The sequence below is a fragment of the Balaenoptera physalus genome (assembly GCF_965194825.1).
Source record: "Balaenoptera physalus genome assembly, chromosome: 16".
Taxonomy (NCBI): Eukaryota; Metazoa; Chordata; class Mammalia; order Artiodactyla; family Balaenopteridae; genus Balaenoptera; species Balaenoptera physalus.
Genome location: NC_138898.1, coordinates 275,290 through 285,188, shown reverse-complemented (window position 1 = coordinate 285,188; position 9,899 = coordinate 275,290). Strand labels below are relative to the sequence as shown.

General features: G+C 66.0%; 1 protein-coding gene across 2 annotated transcripts; it reads left to right on the top strand.

Moving 5' to 3' along the window:
- The first annotated feature begins 1,591 nt into the window (after positions 1 to 1,591).
- TCEA2 (transcription elongation factor A2) lies at positions 1,592 to 9,752 on the top strand. 2 transcript variants are annotated; one of them, XM_082429720.1, is made up of 10 exons: positions 1,592 to 2,056; positions 4,943 to 5,005; positions 5,317 to 5,422; positions 6,362 to 6,452; positions 7,523 to 7,653; positions 7,889 to 7,945; positions 8,304 to 8,458; positions 8,528 to 8,674; positions 9,270 to 9,341; positions 9,529 to 9,752. In XM_082429720.1, exons 1-10 carry the CDS (start codon positions 1,724 to 1,726, stop codon positions 9,535 to 9,537), a joined length of 1,164 nt encoding a protein of 387 aa, XP_082285846.1. In that variant the 5' UTR covers positions 1,592 to 1,723; the 3' UTR covers positions 9,538 to 9,752. The 2 variants fall into 2 exon arrangements, with proteins under 2 accessions (XP_082285846.1, XP_082285847.1); XM_082429721.1 differs by lacking the exon at positions 1,592 to 2,056 and adding an exon at positions 4,076 to 4,197.
- The last annotated feature ends 147 nt before the right edge of the window (positions 9,753 to 9,899 follow it).

Here is a 9,899-nt window from a genome sequence, read left to right as displayed (position 1 = left end):
TGAGGTGGGCGGTCTGGGTTTCCCACTGGCCAAGCCGGGGCAGGGCCCTGGTGCTCAGCTGACAGCCCCTCCTCGCCTCCCTGTCCTCGCTCTGGTGCCACATCGCGGGGCAGCGCACAAAGTAAGCCCATGGGATTACCATGGAAACCAATTACACTGAAACACAGTTACCAAATTATTTTCTAAACTGTGTGATACGGAACCTAAGTGCTTCTTTATCGCTGCAGCTCCCGACAGCAGTGGGCCTCGGCAGGACGCTGGGGTATCAGCAGGATGGCTGTGACACAAAGTGGCTCTAGTTTGTGCTGTGGTCAGTCCCAGCCCTGCTGCGACACGTGGTTCACTGCTTCATTCGTAACTGAAGGGACAATACGTGTCCCCTAGAGAGCAATGCAGAGGCGACCGGGAGTCTTTCCCACCAGTCTTTCTGCCAGGGGGTTGGTTCCTGACCCGCAGGTTGACACCCTGTCCTATTCTCCCTCCCCCCCGACCCAGTCCCCCTCCTCAGCTCTCAGACCTGCCCTGTCTCCATCTCTGCCCCCCGCCCCAAGTTGGTCCCTGTCCTGCGGCCGCCTCTGTCCCTCTTGGCAGCTTGGATATGGTCACGGGGGCTGGGGTACAAACTCTGCATCCTTGGAATACAGTCCCCAAGCCCCTGCCCTCCTCTGTGTGCCCAATGTTCAGTGTCTACCCGGCTGGCTGGGGGCCGGTGCCTCTGCCACTTGAGGAGAAAGGACAAAACCCTAGGGCCCCACCCCTGGGGGACAAGGGGCAGGGCCCTTCCTTCTTAACCAGCTTCTAGGTCATGCTTTAGAGTCTCTGTGGCTTGAAACATCCAACCCAGTCCCACACATAGAAGCCTCCCTCACTCAAAGCCAGGACAGAGGAGGCTGCCCAGCTAGGCCTCCCCAACAGACAAAGTTAAGCTGATTCGAGGACTGATAGGAGGAAATTCCTCCTCCAAGCACCACGACAGGGCATCCTGAGATGCTGAGCTCAGCCATGGCTTCTGACAAAGGCTGGAGCACAGGGGAGAGCGTGTCAACCACACGGTCAGCATGCAGCAAAGCACTCAGCCTCTCCCCTATGGAGTGGGCGGATGTATCTCCGAGAAACCTCAAAGCACCTTCCGGTCCCTAAGATTACAGTCGGAAAGGTGAGGATCAGGAGAGGCCTCCCAGAAGCATCACCTGGGCTGTCAAGAAGGGCTCGTGCCAGACAGTCCGACCCTGGCGGAGGCACCAGTTGAGGCAGGGTGTGGGCCATCAGCACAGACCCCGGGAGTAGGTCACTGTTACGGAGCCAGCCTCGAGGCCAGTCCCCATCTGATTTCTCCGCAGGGCAAAGGAGGACAAAGTGCTGGGGGTTGGGGGTGGGCATGCAGAAACCCCGGAAAACCAGCCTGAGGACACCCCCCTTGACCATGCCCCGAGGGTCCCCGAGGCCACAATCCCGGCCGGAGCGCTCAGGAGGTCGGGCAGCGGCCCCGGGACAGCGGAAGGTGGCGGAGGAGGGCTCATGGGGCGGGGAGAGGGGACGGACCTCCGCGTGCCTTTGCGTCCCTGCGCAGTCGGACCCTGGCCGCCCCCGCGAGGTGTTGGGAGGAAAGCGCGGGCTCGGCGCCGCGGCCCCCACGCACGGCCGCGCCCTACGCTGCCGCAGCGCCCTCCGCCGGCTAACCGGTCCACAGGCGGCTGCCCGCGGAAGGACTACACTTCCTAGGATGCCCTGCGCGCCCCCTGGCTCCTGGGAGTTGTGGTCCGGGGCGGGGCGGGCGCGCGCGTGGCGGGCGGGCGTGAGAACTACGTGTCCCAAGATGCAGCGCGGTGCCGCGGGGGCCGGGGGTTTGAACGGAGGGTCTCCCGCCCGTGGCGGGGCTGCGTCTGCTGCGGCGGGTGCGGGAGGCTGCGGCGGCCGGGGCCGGGGTCCGGGTCGGGAGGCCGAGGCTGGCGCGGCGGGCGCTGGGGGCGGTGCCCCCGAGGCGATGATGGGCAAGGAGGAGGAGATTGCGCGGATCGCCCGGAGGCTGGACAAGATGGTGACCAAGAAGAGCGCGGTGAGGGGCGCGGGCCGCCAGGACCCCGGGACCCCCGCCCCGCCGAGCCCCCGCCGAGCCTGCCGAGCCCCCGTCAGGGCCGCGGCGACCACCCGAGGGGCAGGACGAGACTCCGCCCCGGGAGAGACTCCCGGGACACGGGGAGACCCCCGCCGGAGGCCGAGACCCCCGCCCTGGGCCAGCCCTGCCCTTCATCTCGCACCCACGGCAGAGGCCGCGATCCGGTCTGGACCTTGTCCCGGGAGCCAACCGCTCTGGACTCAAACCCCAACTGCTAGACTGAGACCCCGCAGGCCTGGGATCCGCCCGCTTCCTCCCCTCACTCCGGAGCCCCTCGGGAGCCCGGGCTGGTGGAGACCCTCCTCGGCCCAGTCCCTCCAGGCCCTGCGGAAGCCCCGGCCCGTGCAGCCCTGACTGGCCGCCCCGCCCTCCTCGCCTTCCTCCTCCCCAGCCTGGGCATCCTCGAAGTCCCCCAGAACTCCCCGCCGAGCCCCATCCCCGACTCAGAGCCCTCTGTCCCACCCTAGGTCTCCCACACCCATTCTCCGCCTTCAAGAGTTTGGAGTGTGAGATTGGACCCCCTTTTCCCCTGGAGCTACAGCGCCTCCCCTACCTCTGCCTGGCCTGCGGTTTGCGGCCCCCATCGTCTCATTTTCACCGGCCAATCGGCCAGAGGCCTTTCTTGTCTGGGAGGCCCTTTTTTTTTCCTTGTCTGTTCAGCCCCCCAAGAACCAGGTTGCCCTAATAAATCCTTTCCCTTCTTTAGCCAGGGCTCAGCCAGCAGCTACTGGGGAGTGGGTAGATGCGTAGGCACCCTTGGGAAAGAGCCCTAGGAAGCCCCCAGCCTGGCCTGGGAATACGCGCGCGCAGGACTCCCCGCGACCCCCGCGACCAGCTGTGCTCACTCTGTGGCCGGCTTCTGTCGTCCCTCGGCCAGTGAGCCTTTGGGGAAGGCTGTGCCCGGTCTCGGGCTGGTGGTGGTAGGGGTGGACAGCACATGGGGCTTCAGTTTCAGGCCCCTCTCAACTTTGGACTTTGGTGATCTGGGTATCCTCTCAGGAAGCATCTTTGGTGGGTGGTACCTGCCTCTAGGGGGTGGAGAGGAGTCCTGCTGGCTCCCTGAGAGGCTCAATAAACGCGACCTGCTCTCTCCCCAGACTGAGCTCCTGGGGCGGGCCGAGTGGTGGTGGGGGCCGTGAGGGAGGCTCAGCTGGGGTCTTGAGATGCCTGCCCAACCACCCCAGGGCTGTGTGCCTGCACTGGTGGTTTGGGGGTGACTTTTGGGCTGAGCATGGTTGAGTCTGGGTCTTTGGACAGGGTTCTCCCCCCGGGGCTGGGAAGGGGGCTGGCTCCCACGCTTTCATTCATCCATCAAGCAGCAGCTGCCTGCCCCAAACCCTGCATGATGTTCACACCCCTGGGAGGCTGTGGGCAGCACGGAGCAGGGATGTGGGAACATCTCTGGCTGTTTCCAGAGATGACCAGAGAAAGAAGCTGCTTCCCCTCTGAAGGAGACAAAACAAATGCCCCCCAGGTGGGGGCAGAGATGGGCTACGGAACCCACGGAGGGCTGGGTCGGGCCAGGCAGGACTGGGGGAGGGGGCATCTAGCTGGAGCACCGCATGGATGGAAGCCCAGGGGAGAATGAGGAGGGGGGACAGGTGTGGACTGGGAAGGGGGCTAGGGGGCTTGGGGTGCCATGGAGTGGGGAGTGAGAGCTAGCAGAGGCTCCTGGTGGGTCCCAGCACCTTTGAGGCCCCTTGGGGGAGTTGGGGGCCGTGACTGGGAATCACGTTTAAGCCCCTCTGGTCCGGAGGCCACAGAAAGCTGGCGTTCTGCAGCCCGGGGCTCCGTTTTGGGGAAGATGATCGATCGCAGAGTGGCTCTGTGCCCTCGGTTCTGGTGCCCATCTGTCCCCTCTGAGGAGCTGACTACAGGGCTGGACTCTGTAGCCCAAGGGGCAGGGCCTGCGGGGGTGATGAGGGGGAGGCAGCAGCCTGAGCAGAGATGCCGTCCAGATCAGGGATGGGGCAGGTTCTGCCCCTCCCACGGCCAGGCTGCAGGACATCTGAGGCTGTCACCCCTTGGATGGCTGCCTCCTTCATGTCGTGAGAGAGACACGCACACGTGAAACCACACCGGTGGATTCCGTGAGCCTTCTGTGGAGGAAGGCAACGCAGGGAGCGGATGGGGTGGTGCCAGGCTGCTTGCCGTCTTCAGCGGGAGAGGCCTCACCGAGAATGTGTCATTTGCACAAAGCTCTGGAGGGAGAGTGGGGCAGGCGTGTCGCTGGCAGTGGGAGCAGCAGGGGCAGAGGTCCCAGGGCGGGCAGCTCGGCCCCCTGAGGGGCCCTGGGGAGCTTTGCTGTGGAGCCATGTGGCCCTTGTGTGTGCGGTTGCGAGGAAGCAGATGCGGGCAGGGGTGCCGGGCAGAGCAGGGAGACGGGGCTCTGTCACAGCTGTCCAGGCGAGGTGACGCGGCTGGAGGGAGTGAGCAGGGGGTGTGGGGTGCACATGAGGGGAGCAGAGGCCCCTGAGGGCTTGGCGCCAGCAGGCGGCACTGAGGAGAGGCGGCCTGAGCCACGTGGGCGGGGGATGTGGGACCGGGCAGGTGCGGGCACTCCTGGGGCTGCGCCTCCACCTGGTGCGGCGCCCCTGCTGGGGAGGGGCTTCGGCCCTTCCCCCTGACGGCCCTCGGGGGCCCTGGGCTGGGGCTAAGTGCACAGCTGCTTCCCCTCTCATGCCTGCCTTCCCTGGGCATCTGACCCCAGGTGGATCTGCAAACTGTCACTGCCTTGTGTTCCCCCAACCCTCGTGTGTGGGAGGAGCTGAGCTTGCCCACTGAGACCTCAAAGTCGTTCACGAGGGTCCTCCCTTCTCCTTCCAGGATGGAGCCATGGACCTGCTGCGGGAGCTGAAGGCCATGCCCGTCACGCTGCACCTGCTGCAGGTAGGGCCCTGTGTGCCCCCCCAGCTCCCAGGCACCTGGCAGAGCTTCCTGCCCCCCACCCCGGCCCTTGGTTGGCATGAGTCCCTGCCCCTGAGGAGACTGTCCCTTGCCTTTCTCTGATGCTCCAAGAGACAGGGAGGGGCGTTCAAGGAGAATCCACTGCGTCCCTCACTGAGCTTCCCGCAGATGGGGCAGTAACCGTCAGGAGGGCATCCCTCCCCTCGCTGGTCCCCAGCCTGCCCTGTGGGAGTCACCGAGGGTCTGTGGGGAGGGTCTGACCGCTGCCCCCAACCTGGCCGCTTGCCTTGCAGTCCACCCGCGTCGGCATGTCCGTCAACGCCCTGCGGAAGCAGAGCTCGGACGAGGAGGTCGTCACGCTGGCCAAGTCTCTCATCAAGTCCTGGAAAAAGCTCCTGGGTGCGGGTCAGGCAGCCTAGGCTGAGCGTGGGGGAAGGGGGCACCCACGACGCGCTGGCCCTTCGCAGACTGTGCTGTTCCCGAGCCAGGGCCACCTGGGGCCCAGTCCCGGCAGCACGGGCTCAGGCTGGGAGGAGAGGGGCTCCACAAGGAGCAAGGGGAAGAGTAGAGGGGAGGGGGCTGCGCTGAGCCCTGGAGGGGGACCTGGCAGAGCTGGGGGAGGTCACCCGGGGGAAGAGTCAGAGGGCAGGGGGCAGCTCCAGACGTGGGGAGGGGAGGGGTCGGGGCGAGGAGGGGGAGGAGGAGGAGGGAGGGGGGTGGGGTTAGGAGGAGGAGGGAGGGGGGTCTGGAGCCGCTCAGGGGGAACAGGGGCAGCCTCTTTCTAGGGACAGTGGGGCGACTGGGATGCCACCACTGGACCCTGAGGTTCCCCTCCCTTCCCAGCCCCTCCTGGGCTCTGTCCAAACCCTTGGGAAACAGAGCTGCATGTCCTGGGCTTCTCTCCAGTCCTGCGTGGCTGTTGGGCTGCGTGTTGGACAAGCGTATTTATTCTGGTGGCGTATGGGACGCTTCTCGTCCTGTGGGAAGGTCCCCAGTGCAGGCTGGGACTCACTCGATGGCTCGCTCTGGGGCCTGAGGCCCAGCTGGGGAGTGGCCATGTCCGGCCTGCCTGCGGTGACCAGCCTTTGTCCAAGTCCAAACGTGCCATCCGTGAAGGCCGTCACTCTGGGGGGGATTTCTGTACTCAGGGAGACTTTTCAGGACCTTCCTTGGCTGGGGAGAGAGGACCCCAGTCGTTCGCAGGAAGCTGGGGCTGGGGGCAGGGTCCGATGGCTGGGGCTGTGCCTTGGTGGTGGTCTGCCCCCCTCCCTGGCCCTGCCCTGCCCTCCGGGTCTGCCTTCTCCCAGCCAGCCCTCCCTTCTTTCCCGGCACATGTAGATGCTTCAGACGCCAAAGCCAGGGAGCGGAGGAGGGGCGGGCCTCTGCCCACATCGTCCTCCAAGGAGGCCTCCGAGGCCCAGGACCCCAGGTAGCACGTCTGGAAGGCAGACACACACCCCGCCAATGGCCCCACCTTCTCGGCAGACCAGGGTGCGGATTTCCAGGGGCCCTGGGTGCGGGGGCCGAGGTCATCAGCCCTTTCAGCTCCTCGGGAAGGACTCTCCCCAGGGTCAGCCTCTTGCTGGACATTTTCCCTCCAGAGATGCCTCTGGATCTTTTAGCCCCAAGCATCTGAGGGGGAGGCCCTGTCTGCCGGGCTGCACGGAGCTGACCCACAGCCTGAGCGGGCCTGTGGGAGCCCATCGCCCACACCCCCGGATCCAGGCCCCGGTCCAGGGTCTGGTTCTCGCGGGCTAACTCTGGCTACCCCCGTTGGCCTGGTGTCTCTGGCTGCCGGCCCCTCCCTCCCCGGCGATGCCCCAGGCTGTGGCATGCTGCAGGCTTTGGGGCTACTGAGGCCTCCCTGCTCCTGCTGCCCCAGGGATGGGCTGTGGCTGAGAGGCTGCTTTGCCCTTGACCCCACTGGGCAGCAGTGGCCAAGGGCGAGGGAAAGCTGAGCTTTGGATTCATGGCATGGCCCTGCAGAGACGTGGGCTCATCCGCCCACCTGCACGTGTTATTTTTCCTCCAGGAAGCCGCCTGCTTCCACTGACTTCCGTGGAGGTCACAAGGTCACGAGATGCAGGGGCGTGAGAGGAGGGCCGTGGGTGGACAGAGCCTTGTGGACAGGCAACCCATGGAGGGGGGTGCCCAGACCTACAAAGGGTGGGGCTGCCTGCATAGTGGTACTTGGTCTTGGGTGATCCCTAGTCCCGTCTGCCTCTCCCTGACCTGGCAGTTTGCGTCGGGCAGTGTGGCCCCGTGTTCCAGGTCTCCCTGAGGGTGGGGATCCCGTCTGGAGTGTGTCCCACCCAGTGATCCTCACTGCCTCTGGCCAGACCGCATGGACATGCTGGACCTGACTGCAGATGGGCAGGGTTCTGGGCCGCTGTCAGGGTGGAGCAGACGGGGTCTGGGGGCATCGTGGCTGTGACATTGGCTTTTCTGGGGACCGGCATCTCATGGAGGTGCACGCGGCCCGAGCGGGCCTCTCTCCAGCCGCAAGAGGCCAGAGCTGCCCAGGACGCCATCGACACCCAGGATCACCACGTTTCCTCCGGTGCCGGTCACCTGTGACGCCGTGCGCAACAAGTGTCGCGAGATGCTGACCGCTGCCCTGCAGACGGACCGTGAGTGCCTGGGCCGGGGCCACCCAGCACACCTCGGGGTCCTGGCTCCTGACACACGCTTGAGTCCCAGGTGGCCTGGGCCCTGCCTGCCTGTGGAGGCCTGAGTCCAACCCCGTGCTGCTGACCTTGGGGGCAGGGAGCCGGGGGTCTTTGGGGAGCAGGGAACCTGGATCCCGCGCAGGCTGAGGCGTTGGGGGGAGCCGGCAGGGCAGCCGGTCAGGGCTCCTTCTTGCAGATGACCACGTGGCTGTCGGTGCAGACTGCGAGCGCTTGTCGGCCCAGATCGAGGAATATATCCTTTGTGCAGCGGCTCGGGGGCTGGAGTTCTGGAGGACTTGCGGGGCCGGCCAGGCTCAGCTCCCCTCGTGGCCACTGTCCTGCGCCCTCGCCAGGGGGTTGGGCGATCGGGCGGGCTTGCTTGTCTTGACCAGGGGGCTCCTCCCAGACCCTCTGGGGTCTGACCGGGCCTGCGGTGGGCCTGGGTCCTGGGCCTCCAGCCTGCAGTTGGGTCTCAGCCGGGAAAGCGTCAGTGTCGACGACCCGCTGTGGCTGGCTCTTCCGACACGGCCCCCACGAAAGGCCCTGGCTGACTTGGGGCAGGGGTGGAGGGCAGGGCATCGGCCTCCCTACGGGTCCTTAAACGTCCGCACGCATCTTCCGGGACGTGGGGAACACGGACATGAAGTACAAGAACCGCGTGCGGAGCCGCCTCTCCAACCTCAAGGACGCCAAGAACCCCAGCCTGCGGCGCAATGTGCTGTGCGGCGCCATCACGCCCCAGCAGATCGCCGTGATGACCTCGGAGGTGAGCCCGTGGGGGCGCGGGGGGCTGCCCCTGGGGGGCCGCGGGCTAAGCACGCGCCCCTCGCCCCAGGAGATGGCCAGCGACGAGCTGAAGGAGATCCGCAAGGCCATGACCAAGGAGGCCATCCGCGAGCACCAGATGGCGCGCACGGGCGGCACGCAGACCGACCTGTTCACCTGCGGCAAGTGCAGGAAGAAGAACTGCACCTACACGCAGGTGAGCGTCGGCAGCCCTCCCGGGGCCCCGCCCTCCCGAGGCCCCGCCCCTCCTCGGAGCCGCCCCTGCCCCTGCTATGCAGGCTGGATCCCCCTTGCGCCTGGACACGTGCGGTGTGAGTGGCGCTGGGACGGGGGTCCGACAACCTAGTCTCCGATGGGGCCAGGAGCTGCGGTCACCCTTGGGGCCTCCCTCTTGCCGAGGACCCCTGCTCCCCAGTAGGCAGTCTCGGGCGGTGGGTCCAGCCCGTCCTGGGGCACTGAAGTTTGGGAGCCCGGCCCCGCTGTGTTGCTGCTGGTGGGAGGATGGGTGTCGGTGGTGGTAGCAGGACTACACTCAGAGTCGTGGAGGTGGACGCTGATGTCGGCCCCAAGAGATGTCGGGGGGCCCTGTAAGAGGAAAGCGGTTGGGGCGACTCCAAGGTTGGGGTTGCAGGGCAGCCTCAGCCCAGGCGACGTGAGGCCAGCGCGGCCCGAGGCCATGGGTGGCGGCTCCCCAGGTTGTGACTCCTGGGAAGTCCTGCTCCCTGGAGCCTCCAGCTGCAAGTGACTGAGGCCCTGGGGCTGGGCCCCTCCCACCGTGGCCCTCCCCACAGGTGCAGACCCGCAGCTCCGATGAGCCTATGACCACGTTCGTCGTCTGCAACGAGTGTGGAAACCGCTGGAAGGTAGGTGGGTGAGCCCAGGCCATCCCCAGCCTTTGTGGGGTCTGTGGTGTGACTTGGGGGATGGCCATGCCAGTCAGCCCCCTGGGAGCTTTGGAGATGGTGGATGGAGACCCCAGCCCTGCCTCCTGCCCTTTGGGGTCCTGTGGGCCGCACGGCTGGATGGACGCCTCTCACCTGTTTCTTGCAGTTCTGCTGAGCCCTGTGCATGTGTGCCTGCAGCCTTGGGCCACGGCCAGCGCGGGCCATCGCCCTTTCCCCATCCTCTGCCAACAGATACAGCTTGTCTGGAGACCTGCCCTTTGCCCACCTGGCCTTCCTCAGAAGGCAGCACACCCTGCCCCCCACCCTGCCTGCAGTGCACCTTTCTTCCTCTTTCCCCCCAGTTATTAAATGTTTCTTTTTGCCACTGTTTTTTCCCTGGCCCTTGGTCCTGGTGGGCCATGCACAGGCTTGGGCTTCAAGCTGGGTCCCCCATCCCCTCATCTCTGGTTTGATCCCCCCAACCCCCGCCGCTGCGGGGACAGCCCACCTCCCTGGGGTCAGGTGACGCTGAGGCTT

What these genes read in the sequence shown, in the direction of transcription:
- TCEA2 (XM_082429720.1), top strand. Translation starts at nt 1,724, where the DNA reads ATGCCCTGCGCGCCCCCTGGCTCCTGGGAGTTGTGGTCCGGGGCGGGG. An exon ending in GTCCTGGAAAAAGCTCCTGG is followed by an intron (nt 5,423 to 6,361) that starts GTGCGGGTCAGG and finishes CGGCACATGTAG; the next exon opens with ATGCTTCAGACGCCAAAGCC. An exon ending in GTCGGCCCAGATCGAGGAAT is followed by an intron (nt 7,946 to 8,303) that starts ATATCCTTTGTG and finishes AAACGTCCGCAC; the next exon opens with GCATCTTCCGGGACGTGGGG.